This window comes from Panthera onca, chromosome B2 (assembly GCF_046562875.1).
Source record: "Panthera onca isolate mPanOnc1 chromosome B2, mPanOnc1 haplotype 2, whole genome shotgun sequence".
Taxonomy (NCBI): Eukaryota; Metazoa; Chordata; class Mammalia; order Carnivora; family Felidae; genus Panthera; species Panthera onca.
Window position 1 is genome coordinate 148606605 of NC_138343.1, and position 24113 is coordinate 148630717.

At 53.7% G+C, this 24113-nt stretch overlaps 1 protein-coding gene across 5 annotated transcripts in view; it reads right to left on the minus strand.

Annotated features, from left to right (window-relative positions):
- Positions 1-24113, minus strand: part of RPS6KA2 (ribosomal protein S6 kinase A2) — a 349946-nt gene that overhangs the window by 153563 nt on the left and 172270 nt on the right. The window contains exon 1 of one of the 5 annotated variants that reach the window (XM_060617074.3): positions 14408-14885. The exons of the other annotated variants lie outside the window; for them this stretch is intronic. Coding sequence (XP_060473057.1) covers positions 14408-14506 — 99 coding nt within the window. The 5' untranslated portion in view covers positions 14507-14885. Of the gene's footprint in view, positions 1-14407; positions 14886-24113 lie in introns of those variants that run through there. 5 annotated transcript variants of the gene reach the window in all.

The window sequence follows — 24113 nt, forward strand, 5'->3', positions numbered from 1 at the left end:
TCTTCCACGCCCCTTCTCTGTATGTCTGCCCCCCGTCCCTGCTCCAACCCCTTTGCTGACTGTGCTCCCCACCTTCCCTCCTCTTCCTTCCCCCTCCTCACTCTTCTCCACACCCATCCCTTGATTATTTCTTTTTTAGTGTTTATTTATTTGAGAGAGAGAGAGAGAGAGAGAGAGAGAGAGAGAGCGCACAAGCAGGGGAGGGGCTGAGAGAGAGGGAGACACAGAATCCAAAGCAGGCTCCAGGCTCCGAGCTGTGGGCACAGAGCCCAACGCGGGGCTCGAACCCACAGATCATGAGATCATGACCTGAGCCGAAGCCGGACGCTCAACCGACTGAGCCCCCCGGGTGCCCCGACTATTTCTTTTTAAAAATAAGTAGTTGTTTCGTGCCTTCAGAACACACAGAGGAGGCACAGCCTGCGGGAAACGAGCCGTCCGTTCTTATCAACTTTTCAGGACTTTTCCTTAATACTTCAAGTCTTTGATGAAAAACGTGTGTCCGGATTTCTGAAGTTGGAGGGGAAGTCTGACCGTCACAATCAGGAAAACGTCCAGGCCGGACACATGCCTGCCCCTGCACTTACGGCCTCCCACCAGTGCCTCCGACATGGTGTGTGACGGGCCCGTGGATGGACGGGGGCCAGGGCCGGCGGGAGGTGCGGCTCCACACTGAGCCCTTCTGTCTTCCGCGCTATTGTGCAAAGCGCGTGGCTGTCTGGGGGCACCTCGCGCTGTCCCCTGGGAAGGAGAGCCCAACGTGAATCCCAGCAGGCACCCTGGGATCTCCCCACTGAGGCCCATTAGGGCCTCCATGGGGCAGGGCCCACGGCCCCTCTCTCACTTACACGGGGGCCGGGGCCTGCCTCCCTCATCAAATGCAGCTTTCCTTTCCACCCCCCCACCCCGCCACCCAGGGGTCCGCTTCCCGCACCCCATCTGGGAGGGGCTTTCCGAGGCACGCAGAGCCCTGTCACTCCCCAGAAGGACCCCGTTTGGGGTGTCGCTGCCTGTAGGCTGAGATCTGACCCCTCCAAGCTGCAAGCCCCCCTCCCCCCGCAAGCGCTGGTCCTCCTGCTCTGGGTGTGCCGGCCTGCAGCTGCCCCCCCTCAGGACACATGCACCTGCTTCTCCCCGAGGAACAGAGACACTGGGAGCTGTGTCCCCGCTCTGTTCCCCCTGCTAAAATGGCCCCGAGACGGAGACATTTCCCCGGGCCGCCCTATCAGAGCTTGCTCTCCTCTGTCCCCCTGGCTTCCCGCTCACTGCGTGTGGCCTTTCTCCACAACCCCGTCACTGTCGGTACATTTTGCTCGGTCGATCTGGCTTTTTCCTCTTCCCCCACGAGACCACCAGCTCCATGAGCAGAAGCTTCATCCCTCGGGAGAGTGCTCCCCAGACCTTTACTGCCTGAGCGATGGTTAGGCAGGGCCTCCCAGGCGCCCCGAGAGCCTCTGAGAAAGCCATGGCCACGGCTCGTGCTGGGTCGTCGGCCACCAGCCTCGCACGGTGTGGGACCCCCACACGGCGGCCCCGAGATGCCCTGCAGGCGCTCAGGCTCAGAGCGGAGGACCCTCGTGGATGCCGCCTCCCCCACGACTGGGGGTGCAACTCAAAACCAACTGACCTCCGGTGCCCGTCCGTCTGCTGCTGGGACGAATCGCCACAAACTCAGTGGCTGACAAGAACACGGACTTTTCCGACGGTTCTGGAAGCCAGGAGTCCAAAGCCGGTGTCCCTGGTGTGGACAGGGCTGGGCCCTCCTGGAGGCTCCTGGACGGCCGGGTCCCCTGGCTTCCAGCTTCTGGCTCTTCCCCCATCGTGTCCTCTGCTCCCTCATCTCAGTCTCCCCCGACCTCCGTCTTGGAAGGACAGGTGATGCCCCGGGGCCCCCGGATCGTCCGGGACTGTCCACCTCACGACCCTCCACTTAATTCAATCTGTAAAGTGCCTTTTGCCAAATACTGTCACATTTACAGGGCCCTGGGGTCAGGACTCCGATGGACCCCTTCTGGAGCCATCATCCAGCCTCCCAACTGGCCGAGGATGCCGTGGGTCCACGCCGGCACACTCGGCCAGCTCCCCGGTGTGGACTCTGGGGCTGGGCTCTCTCGCACTCCCCGGGCTGATGGAGACTCAGCCCTGAGCCCGGGCCCCTCCTCTCCTTATGTCGTCCGTGTCTCCTGCCAACGGAGTCCCAGCGGGACACACGGCCGCGCTCCTCACCTGCCTTTGTAGAATTTCGGCTCTAGTAACTAAAGGATCCATCTCAGCTGACCGTCCACAAGGTGCAAAGAACATCCCGTCCATGCTGACAGGTGCTTCCCAGGTTGTGGCTCACTGGTCACGCAGCACGCGGGGGAGCTCGCGGAGGGGAGGGAAAACGAGGAGGAAGCGTCGCGGGACGGACGGAGGGGTAAGAAAAGCGTCTTAAGACTTCTGAAGATATCACACGGGGTGGCCCTCTCCTTGTGAGCTAAGGAAAGTCCTGGACACGGGCACGTCAGGTCAGGTCGGAATGAACCACCGGCCGTCTGGAACTTTAGGGAAGCCGCCACCTTCCTGCCTCAACCACGGAGGAAGGACACCGTTGTTGGCCCACAAAGGCTGAACTGGAGTAGGGGACTGCAGGAGGCACGTCCGGGGGCCACGCGCGCACAGGGAACCGTGGCAGATCCTGGCTGCTGTCCACCGGCCACCACTCGTCCCTCCACGGCCACCACTCCCTCCACCAGCCCGGAAGCAGCCTCGGGCACATCAGTGTTAACGTGAGATGATCTGTCACAAAAACCCAGCATTTGGAGTTGGGAGGCTTTCATATTTCATGGGAAATTGCCTTCAGAGCTGTCTCAAAAGCCACCTTCCTGGAATTACACTTATTCTTCTGGAAGCACAAGCTCTAAAGCACAAATCCTTATTGGCCTTTCTGGTTTCTCAGTTTTTAAAAATTGCTGCTATGCATTATATTTAAAAATTTCTGGGAGTTTAAAATGTTGATAGCTTCTGAACCTCTTAAGCGATCTTACAGCTTTTGGGGCGCCTGGGGGGGGCTCAGCCGGCTGAGCGTCCGACTTCGGCTCAGGTCATGATCTCGCCGCTCCTGGGTTCGAGTCCCGCATCCGGCTCTGTGCCGACGGCTCTGGGGCCTGCTCGGGATCCTGTGCCTCCCTCTCTCTCTGCCCCTCCCCTGCTCGCGCTCTCTCTCAAAAGTAAATGTTTTTAAAAAGATACTTTTGCAGCTTTTGAAAAATTTTAAGTGATAGAAACGATTTGTCTTGTTTCTTCCACAATCCCTATGGCGGGACGACGCTCGTATCGGCCACACTGTGAGTGTAGAGCAGACGCCAGTTGTGTGGACAAGTTTCGCCAAACAGCAGCCTCAGAGGCGTGAAGCTCCCGCTGCCAGGACGGTGTCGCGCTGACGTGTGGTTTTATCATCCTTTGTTTGCTGCACGTACACAGTGGTTTTACCTCCCCCCGCCATGAGTCTCAGGTCGTGCCCATTTGCCCCTACGCTTTAACCCCCTAAACGCAAGCCCTGTAGATCATTTCTAGGCGCGGTGAGTGTTTGGTTAATACCGAAGGCCTCCAAGGGCTTCACACACAGTGACCCAGAACACACGTGCTACACGGGCAGCATCCATATAGGACACGGCAGGACAACAGCCCTGGGGGCCACGCGTGCTGTCCACGGACCCAGAGCCACTGGGGTCGAGCCTGATGGGTCCAGGTCAGCTGCAGGTTTTCTGTAAGTTCACACATGGTGACAAAGCGCCGAGCTAGCACAGAGGAGCCGGGCCCACGCCGTCGGCAGCCGAGGACAGGCGCGTTCCTCCGCACCTGCTGGGGCAGCTCCCCAGACCCGGGCCTGACCCGGCAGGAGCGGATGTGATTCGGGGGATAAAAACCCAGAACATCGCAGAAATGGGTGACCGAGCCCACACCACAAGGAAGTCGCTTCTCTGCCGACACCTTCCTTCCCTCCGGACGGATCTTGAACACAAACCGCCCTCGGGGCGAGGACCCACGGTGGCACAGTCCACTCCTTCCCGGGCCTCGCGGCACTGCCGACCTCTCTGCCCCCAACCCCACAGGGCTTCTCCGCCCAGATGTCCGTGCTCCAGAGCCAGAGTCCTCCGGGAAAGCAGCTCTGGACCCACGCCCCGGAGGGGCTCCAGCAAAGGGGGAGGCTGGGTGTGGGAGGAGGGGCCGAGGGACAGCCAGCCAGGGTAGGGGACGACACAGGGGTGGAGGGAGGGTCCCCAGAGGGGCTGGATGGGGTGCGGCACAAGAAGCGGGGGCAGAAGGCTGCACTCACAGCTGGGAAGAGGGGCCAGGCTCCCCTTGCTCTGCACAGAGGTAGAGACAGTAATGGGAAGGCGGGCACTGTGCCCCCACGACTCGCCGTGCCCGTCACCCCTAGTAAGGAGGAGCCCCATCAGGGCCTCCGGTTTGTACCTCTTGTCCCTCCCTTGTGCACCTACAAAATGATCACGGCCCGTTCATTTTGAGAGTCACCTCGTCTGTTCTCACGTCAACTACTGAAGTCCTATTGTCACCAGTCTCAACAGCACAGGCTGTCAAAGAAAAAAGCAGTATGTGCCAGTGAAGACGTTAAGGCAGGGGCGCCTGGGGGGCTCAGTCGGTTAAGCATCTGACTTCAGCTCGGGTCATGAACTCACGATGTGTGGGTTCAAGCCCCGCGTCGGGCTCTGTGCTGACAGCTCGGAGTCGGGAGCCTGCTTCGGATTCTGGGTCTCCCCCCTCTCTCTGCCCCTCCCTGCTCACGCTCTGTCTCTGTCTCTCTCAAAAATTTAAAAAAAAAAAAAGAAAGAAAACTTTAAGAGTCTAAACATTCACAGACACTGAAGTGCACACTGAGCATGTCGTGTACACGGGCCCTTTGCGGACCAACCTCAGCATATCCTCTCGGGTCACACATTTTTCTTTACTTCGCTGCCGGAACGGAGCCTACAGAGTCTTGATTCAGTTACACATCAAAATTCATGCAAGATCTCGAAACATAAGATCTAGAAACGCAAACGTCATGCCCAGCCGCATGCTGTTTCGAGGGGTTCTCTGGGATGAGGACAGTCGGCCAGAGTGGCTCCCACGATCCAGCAGCACACGTCCCGGTCCCTAAAGTAGTTACGATCCGAGCGGAACGCGAGAGGCCGAAGGGGTTCTAAAAATAAGTGCTCTCTTCCGCTTTGTTCGTCTGGTTTTCTTTCCTTTCCTTTCTCTTCAGAGCCAACCAGAGACTCGTCCTAGCAAGTCCTGGGACAGGAGTGTCTCCAGTGGCACTTCTGTGCGTTCGCCTCGTGGACTGTGGCCGTGACGCGCCTCAGCGGTTCACCGGAGGACGGCCACGCGAATGGGGGGCCCCACAGGCACTAACTCCGCTGGGCTTCCTCAGCCTTTCCGGCCTCCCTTCCGCCTCCTCGCACAAAGACCCTCCAAGGCATCTTCCGGCCTCCTCTCGCGTTGTACTCACATTTCCGAGTTGGACGCTTTCTGGTGTTTTCATCCTTAGAAAGGGACTGTCCACGCTATACTCTGGATAGGAAGATACATTTGGAAATCGATATTATATCCAACCTTAGTTCTAGAAAGTCTGCAATTATCCTGGGCCAAAAGTGTGAACATTGCTGGGGGTGCCTGGGTGGCTCAGTCGGTTGAGCACCTGACTCTTGATTTCGGCTCAGACCATGATCGCAGGGTTCATGAGTTCAAGCCCTGCACTGGGCTCTGTGCTGACAATGTGGAGCCTGCTTGGGATTCTCTCTCTCTCTCTGACCTTCCCCTGCTTCTGTGCTCTCTCAAAAAAAAAAATAAATAAATAAAATAAAACTTAAGAAAAATGTGAACCGTGAGACCCAGATGAGCAATTTAAGTAGTCACTGGAGCATTTTGACCATCACCGTTCCAAAATAGAGTCTTTCACAGTAAAATCCCTCCCCGCCTTCCCCTTATAAGTCCAGCTGCACATTTTAGGAAAAGCTGTGAGCCCGTGGGCCTTGGGCAGGACGGTGTGGCCGGGACGTCTCATGCAAAGTGTCCCAACTCATGTTAACGGCAGACACCCATCAAAGCAGGTCCCAGACTCGTGTTCTGGCTAAATCTGAAAATCCCACGCCGGAAAACACAGCACACGAATCATTCCAGGGCACGGAGCATGTTTCTCCTGGCTTGTGGGTCTTACTCAGAGCCCTCTTTTCTCTGGCAACGGGAGGGAACACAACGGCCAATAGTCTAAGCACTCGTTCTCGGAGTCAGGTTTTCGAATCTTGTTAATTTCACGCGGGAGACCAGAAGAGTCAAAAGAAAGGACGATTTTCTGTGAGAAGCCAGAGCATATGTACCGGGACCTCACCCCCTCTCCCGACACCCCCAGCCCCGGCCACCCTGTGTCAGCCCGTGAACCCCCCTTCTCTTTTACAAGAGCTGCTATTCCGTGACCCGCGTTTCAAACGTCAGCAACGTCGATTAAACCATCACTCTCGGTAACCTTAACAGAGCCACAACTTAGGAAAAGCTGCTTTGTGGTGATAATACTAACCCGAAGCAGATGTGTACTCAGAAGGGCGAGACAGGGGAGAAACTTTGTGTTTCTGTATCATAGTGCAAAACCCTATGCAGATAGGGTCCGACCAAAGCCGGCCTCGCCTGAGACCACAGAATGCCAAGTGCAGACTCTGCCCTGACGAGGCACGTTTCACTTTGCGAGCATCTTATAACTCGAGGACAGCACTGGCCTATGCTTCTCCCTGTTTTGTCGCTGAGGAGGCAGGAGCTCAACAGGGTGAGGGGCCCGGAGAGGCAGAGGGAAGGGCCAGGTGGCCAGGAGAAGGGCGGCCAGCAAGGTGGGGGCGCATCCAGTGGTGGGAGGTGGCACAGTGCAGGGTGTGGAGGTTCCCAGGACCTTTGTAAAGCAGAGCTCGCGGGGGCACGCGTGCTCTGTAGTTTCCCGGTGCGGCTGAGGAGGGTTCTCTGACCGGTGGTGTTCCTGGGACACCCTTCATGGATCTCCAGGTAACATCATATGCAGATGACCACAACATTAAGTGCCAGGCAAGAAAGATTATGCTGACACTTGCTAAAGACAGTGAGGAAGACTGTATTCCTGGGAGCACAGCATCCTGGGAGCACAGCAATAGGGTTTCGCGGGAGGGGAGAGAGGCTGAGCCCCACTCGGATACAAGAAGGAAGAGTGGGGATTTATGGGCAAGAAGCAGGGCTGGAGGGTCGGTGAGGGCAGGGTGAGTCTTTCTAGACCGACCTAGTGGGATTCTTGCTGTAGGCGGGCCAGAGCGAGCAGACATCAGCTGCAGAGTGGTGGGGATAAGGAATTTGGGGGGCGCCTGGGTGGCTCAGTCGGTTGAGCGTCCGACTTCGGCTCAGGTCACAATCTCACAGTCCGTGAGTTCGAGCCCCGCGTCGGGCTCTGCGCTGACGGCTCAGAGCCTGGAGCCCGCTTCGGATTCTGTGCCTCCCTCTCTCTCTGCCCCTCCCCTGCTTGCACTCTGTCTCGCTCTGTGTTTCAAAAATAAAAATGTGAAAAAAAATTAAAAAAAAAAAAAAAAAGTTGGTCAGATATTGAGGGTATGGGGGGCGGGGGGAGAGGGGGAATTCTCTCTAAAGGGACTCAGCGGGATTCCTGCTAACACTGGGCACTGCAGCAGACCCAACCCAGGATGACACAGGAGCCCAAGGTTGGAGGCTCAGAGCCTGACTACAGCTTGGTGGGGGAGAGTCTGTCACGGCACATGTCGGGCGGTTTCAGACACAGAGTCCTGCCTGCTCAGTGGGAAATCGTGGGCTTGTGTCTCCCACACGCTCGCCATCCGTGGCCCGGCGTGCGGGTTCCAAGTGGTTAATTGTAGCCGCACCACCACGGCGTCCCCTCACTGGCTCGTAGCAGGAGGGGCTTCTGACGCAGCTGCGAAGCAGATATGATGAACCACAGTTTATACTGAACATATTTGTGCCTCATCCATTTGCTTGATTAAATCGCTCTGTGGCTTAACAGACTATTTGTTGATAATTCCTACTTGAGTTTAATTTAATAGCTTTTACCAGTGAAAATATATCAGCAAACATGTAATGCTGGGGGGAAAATACCGCACAGCGTAACCCGCGTCATCAGAAATAACGGTGGGGCACGTACAGGACGTCGTTAGGGTTAGCTTGACGCACCCAGAACCTTCGGGCCAAAGATGAAGGTTATTCCTGGCTCGACTACTGGCTGCCAACTGTATCCCAAACAGACCTAGCCTCGATTTCCCCACATTTTGGAGGGGCACTTTCCACTGGAGCACCCGAATGTACTGAACAACCCCCACAACACTGGTTAGCATGACTCTCGGTTCAAGCCCCAGAGCCTCTCTCTCTCCACCTCCCTCCCTGCATCCGACGTCGGACGTCGGACGTCTCCTACCCACTTGCTAATCTGCCACATCCAGGACAGTTTCTCATGCAAGAAACAGAGTGAAATCCTGGGTAATGTCAGATGATGTGCACTGAGACACCGTCCTTCCCTTAGTCAGTGTTCAGCTCTTTCCTGGGCTTGTGAAAGCAGGAAAAACATAGGGAAACCTTCTTTGCTGTATTGGGGTATGGGACAGAAGGACTGCCTGCCAGCAGATTTACAGAAAGAAGGTGTAAACGAGGTGAAAAAAGACAATTGGGTGAGATCTCAATATTTTCGGCTGTCTTTTCACATACTTTTGAACAAGCAATGATACTTTGGGGACTTTCCTTCCATGTAAGGAGAGAAATTCTGTATTGAAATTGCAGGTATAAGGCTTATCACAAAAAATGACCACAAAGAAATTTTAGGGTCTTTATTTTTTTTTAATACTTATTTATTTATTTTTGAGAGAGAGAGACAGAGAGACAGAGACAGAGACAGAGACAAGCGGGGTTGGGGCAGAGAGAGAGGGAGACACAGAATCTGAAGCGGGCTTCAGGCTGTGAGCGGTCGGCACAGAGCCCGATGCGGGGCTCGAACCCTTAAGCTGTGAGTTCTTGACCTGCTTAACTGAGTCGCCCAGGTGCCCCTAATTTTAGTGTCTTTAAAATAGAATAAACAGGGGCACTTGGGTGGCTCAGACGGTTGAGTGTCCGACTTCAGCTCAGGTCATGATCTCGCGGGTTGTGAATTCGAGCCCCTGATCAGGCTCTGTGCTGATGGCTCACAGCCTGGAGCCTGCTTCGGATTCTGTGTCTCATTCTCTCTCTGCCCCTCCCCTGTTCACACTCTGTCTCTCTCTGTGTCAAAAATAAATAAAACATTAAAAAAAATTTGTTTAAATAGAATAAACGTACATAAGCAGAACAGTAAGCAAATGAGGTACTCATCAATACGGACTATTTATTGTGGTCGTCTCTGCCTTTTGTTGTTCTGAAAGCCCAATAAAAAAAATCAGCCTTAACATAGAACTTTTGGGTGCCTTTACTGAAGGCACCTGAAAATTATTTTAATTAGAAATGGTTTTCTGGGAAACCACCCAAGATGTAGAAGAAGAGCTTACCTATCAAGCACCAAGAAGAAGCCTTAATGTCTGACTTTCCAGGAAGCTTTCTTTTTCTCCATGACTAGAGCCAACAACGCTCACAGTATCTGGTGAGAGTCCCTCAGCAGTTACTTTATCGGCACATCATGCTTCCCTTTAAAAGGGGGTAAGCAATTAAAAAATACTCACATCTACACACAGCGGTCAGTTACCTTCGACCGCGGGAAATGGAAACAAATTGACAATCGGTATGATAAGACCATTGAAGTCCAGTGATGCTGGTCATTTTACAGAATTCCACGCTGTAGGGCTTCCGTTCACAAGAATGCCTCTCCCACTAGACGTTAAGTGCATGGAGGGCAGAGATCATATAAAGATCACATATCATATACCGACTGCTTAGCACCATGTACATGGTTGATGCTCAAAATTCTTGGAGTTGTGTGAACAATTGAGTGAATACATAAAGAAATGAAATTCTCCTTCCGCTTAACCGCTCACCATCATCCGTCTCCCAGCTAAAGGACATTGTGTCCTTGTCACTCACCCGCAATCGTCTTTCAGCAAAAATGTCAAAGACAGATGAAATGACAGGTAGTCAAAGAGAACCGACTCCCCGGCTTTGATCACTCCAAACAAAATGACTGTTCCTTAAGCGACCGACTTTGAGTATGGATACCTTTGGCCAATTGGTAGATAAAGCTTACTCAGTCCATAATATCACTTTTTATTAATTTAAAAAAAATAGGCACTCAACGCCCTTCCTAGCCAACCCCTCTCAACCTTCCCCAGGCCCCAAGCCAGGCACTGGAGCTTTGGGGTCTCTCCTGGGGAACTGAAGGCCCAGCCAAGGAGGACTCCTTCCCAAAGCTCCATCAGTCGGGCCACTGATGCTGGGGCATTTCCTGACTCTAGAAGCCACCTCAACTCATGATGCCATGGCTTTGGGACCCGAACTGGTAACGGGCTCACGGATCGGTTCAGCTGACTCATAGCGCGGTACGTAAGGTTAGAGGAACATCGCCATCCCAGCCAGGGGACGGGAACTTCATCTTAGCGAATGGGGCCAATCTCTGGCCTTTTCTTCCCCTAGTCACACAGGAAGGTCATCTGAACTCTTAATTACCAGGCTGAGAGTGTACTGAGACAGCACAAGCCGTGGGTTCTGCAGGCCGTAGGGGCAATCTCAGGGGCACACAGAGGCAGGAGACACTGGGCAATAGGAAAAATGTCAATAAACCCAGAAAATATCGATCAGTATCCACAGCTGACAACTCTTGACTTGCAGTGTTACCATCCAGAGCAGCATTAAGTCTCCACGACAGCTCACGCTGGCCACTTTAACCCCCTGACTACTCTCCCATCTCACCGCGCAGGGAAAGGAGGCTACAGAGTTTAAGGAGCCAGCTGCTGTGAAAGGTGGACTTGAGAATCCAGTTCAGGTGACTGCGACACAAAGCCCAGGTTCACCTGGAACTTTCTAACTTCCAAAAAAGGTTCTCTAGAAGAATCTTAGGTTTGGGGCACATTCCAAAACATCCCAATGTCCCTCAGGGTAATTTCCGCGTAACGATTACAACAGCCTTCCTTCAAGTCCCGTCTAACACCTGGTAAACTCCAGTAACCATACAACCCAGAATGATAGCACACGTCCTTATAGCAAGAGCGTCCTTTACAACATTCTAGGGGCCAGGACCATAAAGCAAGCCCTTTGGATTTCCCTGGGCTCCGTTTCCTCATCTGTAAAATGGGCTGCTGAATCAGGAGACGGTTGCACCTTCCGGGAAGGTGCTGAGATCCTCGGGCAGTGTTGTCAATGCCCTGAGATCAGGGTGAAGGGCAGACACGGAGACTTGACGCCTTTCTCTGGCATGCTCAAAGAAGTCTAGGAAAGATATCCACTTTCCATTTAGAAACTCCCAAAATCATTCCAGCCAGAGTCGACTATCCTGGTCATCTTAGTTGGTGCAATGCTGAGACACTACAAAAATATTTAAGCTGTAATTCATAAACTGTGTCCAAGTCTGATTAAGTAATCTGGCTTCTCTATTGGTTAGAGCTTAGCAAATGTTGGATTCTAGATTAAAGTGAAGTTAAATTTAAAACCAAGTCGGAAAACATTAAGACCAAGTCTCTCCCTGATGGCTGTTTTAATAAAAATAACAGTGTTTTTACCCTTAAAGTAGCTACAGTCACCTTCCTGTTTATGTCACCAGATTTTGAACTCAAAAACCAAAATGTTCAGTCTCTGTGTATATTTTACAAAATAAATTTCACAGAAACAATTAAAACAATATGTTCATGTTTGCAAAATGAGTTGTCTTTTTCTTTAGTCCAAACAGGAAATATACATCCATGCTAAGGCTTTATATGTCCTATCACACAACCTCAAACTATGGACAGACCTCCCCTCTGAAATTTAACTTTTTTTTTTTTTTTTTTTTTTTGGATGAGCGTTTCTTGGCCTATAATCTGCTGTGGATATGCAAACAAATTAACAGCCTTCTCTGGAAAAAGAAAGGCAGCTGGTTCGGAATCTGGAAGTTACTGGACTAAAGCACAGGGTCAGCGACTTATTAGAACCCCCACTAGGTGGAGGCACCGTGAGGCCAGGACTTCCAGGACTTAGGGTTTCTGGATCTACAATGCTGAGAAAAGGGCTGAACAAATACTAGGTCTTTACAAAGCAACTGCAGAATCAATCGGCTGGTAAGCTTTCATCAAGATCCTCAGTTCTGGGGGGAGATCCTCCTAGCAATAGACTGAGGATAGTAACACACGTCTACGTGATTTTTCCTAAGACACAGGTGAAGGCATTTGTAGAGAACAGAGTACTTTATCTGGGCTGCCCATTCTCTATTAATGCTTCTGTCCAGCATCCAGCATCCAGACTGTATGAAGTGCTCATTGATTACGTGCTGATAGATCAATCACATCCCTTTCTAGTCAGTGGACGTACGTAGCCGACGGTGTATTTATTATTTTTAGAAATTTTATTTTCACATTGAAGAAACCTCATTTATATTCCCCTCTTGGTTCTCACCATGTCTTTTTAATTTTTTTTAATGTTTATTCATTTTTGAGAGAGAGAGAGAGAGAGAGAGCGCGCGCGCGCGCACAAGTGGGGGAGGGGCAGAGAGAGAGGGAGGCACAGAATCCGAAGCAGGCTCCAGGCTCTGAGCTGTCAGCAGAGCCTGATATGGGGCTCGAACCCACGAACCGTGAGATCATGACCTGAGCCGAAGTCGGACGCTCAACCACTGAGCCATCCCAGGCGCCCATTATATTCTTTTTTTGAGGTACTTTCAAACCCTGGTTCTCTTTGCTGAGCCATGACACGGGAGGTTGTGTATATCATGCTGTACAGGATCGCTGACCCTCCACTAGTTCAGCCTGGTATCTGTTGCCTTTCTTCCCGAACAGCCCTGGGAGTTGGCTCACCCGTGTGCCTCCCCGAGGCAAGGACAAGAAACGGAAGGAAACAAGGAGCTGTATAATGAACTTGGCATTTGATGAATAAAAACTTATCAGGCATAAAGGTAAATACTGTTCTGAGTTTCTATTCTTATCAGCTTTAGCTTTTTAAAGTGCCTGAGATCCAGCAAAGTGATTTATCTCGATGAACATGTTTAATTTCTGTCAATGTGAGGTTTAAGGCAAGCCCTCCTCCATTATTTGATTAACAGTTGTACTTGTTTGAAAAATCTGTTTTACCCTCAGAGCCCAGCCACAAAGACTCCCATCTAGTCCAATCCTAACTCGGTGATACCGCAAAGGAAACTTTTTATACAAGTAATTCCCTGTTGCATTCATATCTAACCCTGAGCTTTGCTTAAAGATCTCTTAATTGTAACAACCCACACCCGGATCCGTATCATGGCAGCTGGACAAAGAAGGCCAACATGAAAAATGTGACATTGTTCCAACTGATTCGACTTCATCAGAAACAAACAAAAACGGAGATGGGCGCCAGCCCTGTGGCAAAGGCCAGGGCAATGTCGAAGGGAAACGCTAGCTTCTGTCGCCAGCCCCTCCCCCCAACATCACAATGTCTGTTTTACTTAAACAGGGTTCCACCATTTGGTCATCTATAGATTGAACGATGTAATTGGAACACTGGGATAAGGAGAAGAAGGTCTGATTGCTGAAATAAAAACCACATCAGAGAACTGTCCACAGATGACTTTGGAAACCCAAAGATGACAAGATGAGGGACAGGAGAAAAGGACATTAATTTTCAGGGTCCTCTGGGTTTCAGGTCGAATCTATATCAAACCCGGAGCTGCAGGGATATTGCATCAGGCACTTCACTACTGAGCATCGTTTCAGACTGGCGGGAGGGGATACTATTGCTACCTTTGTATATGTATACATATACATATGGTCAACGCTACACGGATTTCGAGTACAGAACATCTGCCCGCTACGGGAGCACTTGTGTGGCTGTGGGCCACCGTACCATAAACCCGATCCACCCCGACCCACAGCCGAGGGGAGCGCCGGGGAGGTTCTGTACTTTGGACTTCGGGGGAGCGACAGCCCAGCCGCACGGATCCCAACGCCCCCCTTACCCGGAGCACCTATGTGGGCACGGTGACTGACCCGCATCCTGCGCAGACCCGGGAACAAAATGAGTTAGAAATTCCACAGGGGCAGAGTTTCGTCCCCGATGAGAGCCCGAGGACCGGTCCAGTTATTACTAAGTCCCAACAATAGCGTTCGATTTTAGAAAATCCGGACCAGCTCTCAAAAAACTTAACTCCCAGACATGGGACTGTGGGTACCGTGCATGTGACAATAGAAAGGGCTCGGAATGGCTCTGAGACCCGCAGCATCCTCCAGGGCGCGGCGGGGACCCGGGTACCTGCGCGCACAGAGGCGACGGCATTTACCTCGAGTCGACTTAGACTGGAGCTCTTGGAGCGCGACTTCTTGCGCAGGTACACGGAGAAGAACCGTCGCACGGTGAACTTCTTCATGCTCAGGTCCATCGCCCCGCGCCCAGCCGGGAGGAGCCGCAGGCCCGGAGGACGCGCATTCCCGGCGCATCCCAGGCGCGCGGGGTCAGGTCCGCGGGCGGGTGCGCGCCGCCAGGGAGCCCGGCGCGGCGGCCATCGGCGCGGGGCGCGGGCTGCGGGCACAAAGGGCAGGCCGAGCCGGCCACGGCGGCCGGCGCTCCAGCGCTCCCTCCTCCCACCTCCTCCTCCCCCTGCAGCCTGCGAGGACCAGCCCCGGGCAGCCCGCCCCGCCCACAGCCACTACCGCCAATCAGTGCCCGCTGCCCCAGCGGCCTCCAGCTCCACCTCCTCTTCCTCCTCCACCTCCCGCTGCTGCTGCTGCTGCTGCTACTGCTGCTGCCGCTGCCTCCCCGCGAGGACCAGCCCCCAGCAGCCCTGCCCCACCCCGCCCCGCCCCGCCCACAACCACTACCGCCAATCAGTGCCCGCCGCCCCACATGCTCCCTCCTACTCTTTCTCCTGCGGCTGCTGCTGCTGCCGAGGCTGCTACCGCCCCGCGAGGACCAGCCCTGTGCGGCCCCGCCCCGCCCACAGCCACTACGGCCAATCAGATGCTTCCTGCTCCTCCTCCTCCTCCTCCTCCTCCTCCTCCTCCTCCTCCTCCTCCTCTCCACCTCCTGCTGCCACCACCTGGCGAGGGCCAGCCCCGCGCCGCCCAGCCCCAACCCGCCCCGCCCACAAACACTACCGCCAATCAGTGCCCGCCGCCCCACATGCTCCCTCCTACTCCTTCTGCTGCTGCTGCTGCAGCCACCAGCCCGTGAGAACCAGCTGTGGACGGCCGCGCCCCGCCCCGCCCACAGCCACTACGACCAATCAGATGCTCCCTCCTCCTCCTCCTCCTCCTCCTCCTCTCCACCTGGCGAGGACCAGCCCCGCGCAGCCCCGCCCCAAACCGCCCCGCCCTCCATCAGCCACCAATCAGCGCCGGTCTCCTTGCCCCGCCCCTCGTCACTGCCACCAATCAGCGCCCGCAGCCCCAAGGTCTCCCTCCTTCTCCTTCTCCTCCTCTGCCCCCGAGAGGACCCGTCCCGAGAAGCCCCGCCCCTGCTCTGGGCCCGCCACTACCACCAATCAGGGCCACCTTCCCGCCCCCCCCCCCCCCCCCCCCCCCGCGCTCCTGCCCTGCGCTCCTGCCCTGCGCTCCTGCCCTGTCTCCTCTTCCTCCTCCCTGGGAGCACTCCCGGCGCACTGCCCCGCCCCTCGCCCACAACGCCAATCAGCGCCCTGGGCGGTGCCTGCTTAGCGAGCTGGGCGGAGGACCGGGCGGAGGACCGGGTGGAGGACCGGGTGGAGGACCGGGTGGAGGACCGAGCGGAGGACCGAGTGGAGGACCGGGCGGGGCCCCGGGCGGGCGGTGCTGGGCGCGGCGTCTCGGGCGCCTGCCCTCGGTTCTGCTCCGCTGGCCTGCGGGGCTGTTCTCTAGCTTGGGGGTGTCGCTGTTTCCTTTCCTTAAAACAGCCACATACACACTTGGGCATAATGCTCTTCTGCGCCGGACAAAACTTTTGTTCATTAGCAAACATGCCTGGAAACTGAACCCCAAATCCCAGGGGCTCCGTGAGCGTTCCCAGTGCGCCCCGCACCTCTCCTCGGCCCCGCCAGGCCCCACAGCCCCGGGACTCACTCCCCGGGGATGAACGGATCCCCACGCGCTCTGGGGAAACCTCCCTTGGCAGTGCGTGGAGAACAAAGGCATATCCGTTCTCCATGACCTCCGACTCCATATATAGAAAATTATTCAAACGGATGACTTACTAGGCCCGGCACAGCCAGTGTCCTGAGGCAGGGCTCTCAGAGGCCAGCTGCTGGCTGTAGGGCTGTGGGGGGGTTGCCTTAAAGGAGAACACACTTTTTTTTTTTTTTTTTTTTTTAAAGAAATGCTCATCAGAGAACTATAGACAGTTTCAGATCTTTGAGCTCAGAGCTCTGTGCAGCCTTTTCGATTTTACTCTTGTGCAATGTGCACATGTTGAGTCAACGTTTAAAATAGGGTCTGGGCACCTGGGTGTCCCGGATGGTTAAGCTTCTGACTTCAGCTCAGGTCATGATCTCCGGGTTGGTTAGTTCGAGCCCCGCGTGGGGCTCTGTGGTGACGAGTCAGGATGCGGACATGGCCACTTCCTTGCTTGGCGAGGACGAAAGCCTCGGGGCCAGCCTAACTCAAGGCCCGTGTTTTACCACAAGAGCATTTTGACCTGGTGTGACAGAATTGGAAAGGAAATGCCTCATGGGATGCTCATGATTCCCCCTACACTTGAGTGCAAACAGTTCTAGTGAACTTGGACGTCACAGAAGAAAAAAATAAAACGCCTTCCTATGTTCAATTATAGACATGATTTCATTGCTAGAATATTTGTTTGCCCGTGTCTTTATCCAGGTAAAGCAAGTGTATCAAAATCCCTAAAGGGGTGCCTGGGTGGCTCAGTCGGTTAAGCGTCCAACTCCTTGGATTCAGCTCAGGTCACGAGCTCATGGTGGTGAGATCAAGCCCAGAGTCGGGCTCTGCGTGGAGCATGGGGCCTGCTTGGGATTCTCTCTTCCTCCCTATGCCCCTCCCCTGCTCGTGCTTGCTCTCTCTTGCTCTCTCTCTCCCTCTCTGTTCATCCCCTACTTGTGCGTGCTTTCTCTCTCAAAATAAGTAAATGCACATTTAAAAAGTAATCTCTAGAAATCGTTTACCACCACATTTACCACCATTTCCATGAATACAATGAATACCTCCAGACCACCAAATCTATAGGAGGTCAGGGTCCTCTTTAACCCGGGCCTAAATGATCCCCCCCCCCCCCTAAATACTAGGGGGAAGGGTGAGCTTAATAAAGGCTCACGCCCAGATGGTGGGGAGGGGGAAGCTTGAAGAGAAGACAAAGCTGATCGGCACCCCCACCCCCACCCCGCCGTGGTTATCTTAAGTTTTCCCCTGACTTAAACACGGAAGCCTGGGACTGAATGCTGCGTGGTTGTTGCTTCGAAGAGAACGCCGGATTGGCCACGTGCATTCACCTCAGTTCCCCAGGGGACTGCGGAACACCTCACAGTGCTCGATACCGTGAGCAGCCTCAGGAATACAAAAAGGGCTGTGGCTCGTGGCCCGCACAAGTTTGCAGCCACGAGGAAGAGAAGGTGAGCGAACACACACGATGCGGGTTTGATGTAAGGAGAAAGAAAGGCGTAAGGAGACGCGGGGGCAGAGATAAATGAGAAGTCAACCCTAGCTGGAGAAGCCACGGAGGCGGTGGTGGCATCTGGGGTCACCTCTAAGGATGAGGAGCCATTTCCCGGGCAAACAGAGGGAGTGGGCTCCCGGCTTGCGGAAGAACAGGGTTATCAAGAAGTTACAACGAACAGGGTTTCATGACTGAGTCATGAAAATTAAAGTTCCTACCAAGTCCCCAAGACACATGAGGTATGATGTTTCAGAATTTCGAGACAACAAGTAAGGTCTGCTTGACCCTGGAGCTCCGCCTTCCTTGAGGACAGAACAGACCCTGGACAGGAAGGAGAGAGGGTTCTGGAAGGAAGGTAACTTTGGCAAAGTCTGTGCTGTCATACCCCTCCTTCCCGTCCACCCAGAGGACCGGGTGGGGGGATGGCAGCTCCTTTGCTTCAAGCCCCACGGTGACAGCTGTGATCTGCTGGGGATACCGCAGCTCAGGCCTGGGATCGAGAGAGGCATGGGGTGGCCCCTGCTCTGGGCGGCTCGGGTGGGGCCGTTTAGAGGCCGTTTAGAGGGCCTGTGTTCACAGGGCTTGTAGGGGGAAGGATGCGAGAAAATGTCTTACAGATCAGGCATGGCCACGTGGGAAAGGGGCCAGTGTGGGGGTCTCAGAGACCCTGTCTGGAGCAGAAGCGGTGTGGCAGCGGGCCCAGGGCTGAAGGAAGAATTCCAGGTAACTTCCAGAGAGAGAGGCCTCTGTCCTGTTAGTGTGCACAGGCTGGGTGGGGGGTCTCCAGGCACAATACCCCCCGAAGAAGACAGGACAGCTCTCCCTGAGAGGAAGGGTCAGCGAGAGCCCAGCTGGGCGCAGAGCAGTATAAGTATGTGTGTCCTCTCCCTTATCCCCTGCCCTCCCGATCTGACCCTGGAGGGGACACAGCAGGTTCCAGCCAGGCAAAGAGACCCGAGTGTGGCCAGTCCTTAGGACTGGAAATACTCATTCCTTAATCAAGTATCTAACACTTAGAGCAAACACGGTTGTCTGTTATCCGGGAGTGGGAAGCAAAAGCTGTGCAAACTGACGGGGTCTCCCTGTGGTTCACTTGGACGAGCATCGAGCATCGGAAGGTGTGTTTTGATCCGATCACAAGCCAAGTCTGTTCGACAAACCAGTTACAACTGGATGTGATGAGTGAGGGGGGAGAGGAGTCAAGAATGACATCCACGTTTGCTACCCTGACGATCCGTTTACAGCAGCGAGGGGCACAGAGGAGGGACGCCACCCTCTGGGGTCGGGGTGGGGCAGGGCTCTGCCCTCAGGGCAAGGTGGACAGAAATTCCTCCTACAGACAAGGGCTCGCGACAGAGCACTGGCACAGGACGGGGAGGGCGAGAACGAGCCCCTGGGGCCTCTGTGCCCACACAGCCCCTCCTGGCCCGAATGCATTCTCTGGGTCACCCAACAACGGCAACGCGGACTCAAGTGATCCTGGCTAGTTCTCACCCGAGGTGCCCAGCAGAAACACACAGCAAGGCCCTCTAGAGAAATCCCCGTGAGACCCAGCCTTCGAGAATTCCCTCAGACGCAGCTCCAGGGAGCACGAGCTCATGGCCACCGAGCACATGACCAGGGAGACAGCTGCCCGTGGCATCAGACGTGCCCTGATTTATCGGATGTGGGATGTGAAATTATGACATCGGATACGTTCAAGGAAATAAAAGGAAGACATGAAAATACAATTCAAGAGAGTCTAAAAGCGCCCCAGCAGAGAAAACTGGACAAGATACTCCTGGGAACGTGCCGACGTAGGGCTGGACACATGTCACACACGCTCGCACACGTGCTCCGTGTCACAGAGCTGACTGGCCGTGGGAAGGGCTGCTCCGTGGAACGCGTATCAGACGTCGAACACCTGAGTCGTGTTTCTGTGCGCTGTCCCTCTCCTGAAACCCTGAGCCTCTAGAACAGGGTCCTCAACTGCGTCAGGCTTTGTCCCCCAAGGGGACGTCTGGCAGTGTTTGGAGACACCTGTGTGTCACGGCGGGGGGGGGGGGGTGATGGAGTGAGGCCGGGGCGCTGATGAATGTCACACAGAAAACTAGCGATGGTGACCGGGAAGGAAGCAGACCCCCACTTCTAGAATTTCCATCTGAAAGCTGCCTGTTGAACCGTATCGTCTTCTGTAAGTGCCCCGTGCACCCCGTTGCCCAAACCAGGAGGCAAGAATGACACTCACTTCTGTGCCTCCTTCTTCCCAAATTCTAATGTGCAGAGACGTGTTGGCGAGACGTTCTCAGTATCTTTCACTCCTCCCCCCACCTCCCCTCCAGCCCTTGCTATCGGTCACGTGGCTTGGGCCCTCATCGGTTCCTGCCAGAATGCAGTAATCTCAGGCCGGGTCCCATCCATCACGGCCCATCTGCAATCCTGCTACTAAAATGATCTTTCTAGGAGCAAAGCGGGTCAAGTTACCCCCATGCACCACAGGTCCCCAGCTCTTCCAGAAGAAGGACAGAGCTGCACGGCCACGCTCTTCTTGGTCACTGCTCCCTCTGCCCTGCCAATGTCCCCCACCTTCCCTGCCCCAGAACTCGGGCTGGGCCACGCCGACGCGCCCCATGAGCACGAGCTCCCCGTGTCCCCGACACCGCGCGTGCTGTGGTCACTGCCCGGGACGCCCTTCCTGCCCACCCGCCTCCACCCACTGGCTGCACCCCTCTCCCACCTCATGGCGCAGGGCTGGGTCGCTGCCGGGAAGTCTCCCCAAACCCCCTGACGCTGCAGGCGGTGTTAGGGAGTCTTCCCCGGGGCTCCCCATGTTACTTACGGCACCAGATGATGACTCCTGGCTTCTCTGCCCACCCCGCCCACCAACTCGGAGATACTCAGGGCGGCTACGATCTTCAGGCCTCCACACGTTTGTTTAAGGGGTTTTACGTTGACTATTTTCGGAGATGTGCTGGTTGTCAACAGCTGGGCCTACATCACTGTTCATCTATAGAACACACTTATGAAATCCGCAGAATGGACACAACGAATCCCATCTTATGAGGCTCAGGGCGCCGAACCTAGTGTCTAAACGTACGTAAGACAAAAGGGTCCCCACGAGGTCTGCGTATCAGTTGAGTTCCCAGCAGTATCTCAGGCACTTTACTAGGTGTTTACCAAAAGAAATCAAAGAAGGGAGAGGCAAGCAAGATGGTGACAGGCTAGGACCCTCATTTCCCTAGATGATTACACTTGGTCAAGACGTGGCACGAGGCCAGAATCCTGTGGACACAGCATCGCACAGACAGAAGTCTGCTGGCCTCCCTGGGCCTCCTTATGGCTGTGCTTTTGGTGCAGAGTATCTAGCTTTCCTCTTAAAGGTCAGCTTACTCATGAGACAGCACAGGGACACCAAGGTGAGGCTTGTTACACAAAACAGCGGAAGGGGCCCAAGCATGTGGCCGAGAAAAGCAGTTGGAAAACATTTCGTGTAGATGCTGTAACGTGCTTGGTCTTTTCTAATGGTCGGTATTTTACGTGGGGGAGGGGCGAAAGGGGCATTCTTCACTGGGGGGTGACAGCACCAGCAGAAACCTTGGGGTTGACCTTCCTAGTGTTTACATGTTTACGGGTTGAACTGTGTGCCTTTCTAAAACAATACGTTGAAGTCCCGACTCCCAGGCCCCTAGAATGTGACCTTATTTGAAAACTGGGTTGCTGGAGATGTAACTGGTGAAGATGAGGTCATACCGGGGTAGGATGGGCTCTAATGCAATGTGACTGATGTCCTCACAATGAGGCCACGTGACAAGGGTGGCAGAGATCGGAGTGGTGCAAGAGGCGAGACAGAACTCCCCTCCAGGAGTCAGGGGAGCCTGACCCTCGACGCACCTCGATCTCCGTCTCCAGCTTCTGGCTTCCAGAAGTGTGGGGCAATCAACGCCTGCTCTTTGCGGCCCTCCGGTCTGCTGTGCTTTGTTATGCTGCCCACGGAGATTAAGGCACACTTGTCATCCCCAGACAGAAGTCCCAGCGACCCTCTGTGATGGAGACAGCCGGTGAACAGGCTCACCAGTGAACACAGCGTTTGGTCTAACGGCATGTGAGAAAACCCGACTGTGAATAGAGGCACGGGGGCTTTTTCTTGTCGGCCCGAGCCGATGCCCAAGTTACAGAGGAACTTCAAGAGGAAGGGAGTCCACAGGAAAGAGGAAACAGGTGAAAACTATAGCAGGAAGGATTTCTGTAACTTAAAAAGGAAAAAAAAAAAATCCTCAAAATAGAAAAGTCCCTCAAGACCTGGAATGGGTACAAAGGAGAATGTCAAATCTTGCCAGAAGTTTTTCTTAGCGAGAAACGTTCATCTTTTAAACAATATTTCATAGACATCCATGGCATCCCAAACACCAAACACCTATATCGGAGATGGGAACCAGATGCACACATATGAGAAATTCTCGGCGACACTAGAAGCCACAAGGCTTAAGGCCCCTAGTGCCTGGAATTCACCTTCCTCATCAGGGAGCCCCTGGCGGAGGCTGGGGAGGTGGCAAGGGGGCGGCTGGGGAGGTGGCGTGCCATTCTTCCTAGTAGCACAGGTTACGTATGCAGAGGGAGCCTTCCTGAGACACAAAGATGTTGGATAGAACAAGAAGAAAATCCTCTTTTTTTAAAGCATGGCTGATCCAATAGTACGTAGGAGAACACAAATGTAAGCAGAAATTGAGGCTCAGAAGATATTCGCCCCTAAGAGGAAGCAACGTTTGTCCCGGAGGTGGATGTCAATCCCTGTAACCCAGACCCGAGTCTCAGCAGGGTCTGGAGAACAGGACTGGAGAGAGCTTGGGGCCGTGCGGGGTGGGAGGTCAGGTCTGAGCCACTCTGCTGAAAGTCAGGGTCCCCACAGAGCAGACTGTAGGGGGACGGCTGGGAGGGGACCTGCGTATTCAGGCGTGAGCACTGTAAGAAGCGAAGGCCAGCCTCCTGCGGCTCACTTAGTTCCAGAACAAAATCCACATGTACTACCAGCTTGAAAAACTCCAAGCCAAAAGTTTACTTTTTAATGGTCCCAGACTGTAGCATCCCAAGGACCAGGCAGAAGCAAATATAAGGACTCTGGAGGAACTACTTTAAGCGTGTCTCAAAGCTCAAACAGAAAACCTTCCAAGGGACCCGATTTGCGATCATAAATATGCGAGGAAATAGCTACCACAAGCAAGAGGCAACGGAGATGATGAGCCGCGGAATCAGACTTGCAAAGACGGAGAGGTTGAAATTTTTGTGTAAATGATATAAAATACATTAAATATGTTTGAAAAACAAAAAAGAAGACTGAAAGTATTAACAAGGGAACTAGAGATTATAAAATGATCAAGCAGATTTGTTAACATAAGTAGAGCTTAAAAAAATTAAACTGGGGGTGCCTGGGTGGTTCAGTCAGCTGGGTGTCTGACTCTTGACCTCAGCTCAGGTCTTGAGCTCAGGGTTGTAGGTTCAAGCCCCGTATTGGGTGTGAAGGCTACTTTAAAAAATTAAACTACAATGATTTAAATTAAAAGCTCAACAGATAAACAGTGGTTTAGACCACGTCCAAGAAACAGTTAATAAAGGAAAAGTTAGATCTGATGATAAGTGACAACGTGCAAACTGGAAAGTCAAGAAGACAAGAACTACGAAGGCCAGTTTAAGAGATGTGGAAGACAGAGGGAGAAAAATCCAGAGTGCCTCTGAGTCGTACTCTGAGAAAGAAACCCAGATACATGTTATTCAAAGAGGTGAGCCGATGGCTGAGAAGCTTTTGGAGTTGATAGAATACACCAATCCTCGTATTTATGAAGCCTCCCCACATCCCAAGGAGGATTAGATAAAAAGAAATCCATACCTAAATCCATATTAAATCCACTGAATGCTTCTTCAAAGCAACCATAAGGAGAGACAGGTTTTCTACATAGGAATGTCAGTTAGAGCGTCGACTGACATCTCAATGACACTATTGGAAGCCACGGGAGAGTGCAATAGTAAGTAAACGGCGCTGAGGGAAACCATCTTGACTTCAAAGCCTCTGCCCTGCAAAATACCTTTCCAGAATAAGGGCAAGATAAAGTCACTTCCAGGTAAACCGGCTGAGAAATCCGACAATGAAACTTATGGGTAGAACAAAACACTTATGAACGCATAAAGAATCAAAGCGTTGCACAATTTGTGCATGTATACCTTGATGTCAGTTATAAACGACGTCTTGATTTAAAAAGTAGCATAGACGGCGGGACGGGAACGAGCGCGAACATCTTCCAACGTCTTGCTGAGGGCGCGGCCACCATGGGCCCTGAATGTCTCTGCTTTCTTGATTCATTCTTGCTGAGTATGGGAAAAACATAAGGCACTGCTCACTCCTAACCCAGGCCAGTGCTCAGGATTGTTCTGGGAGCAGG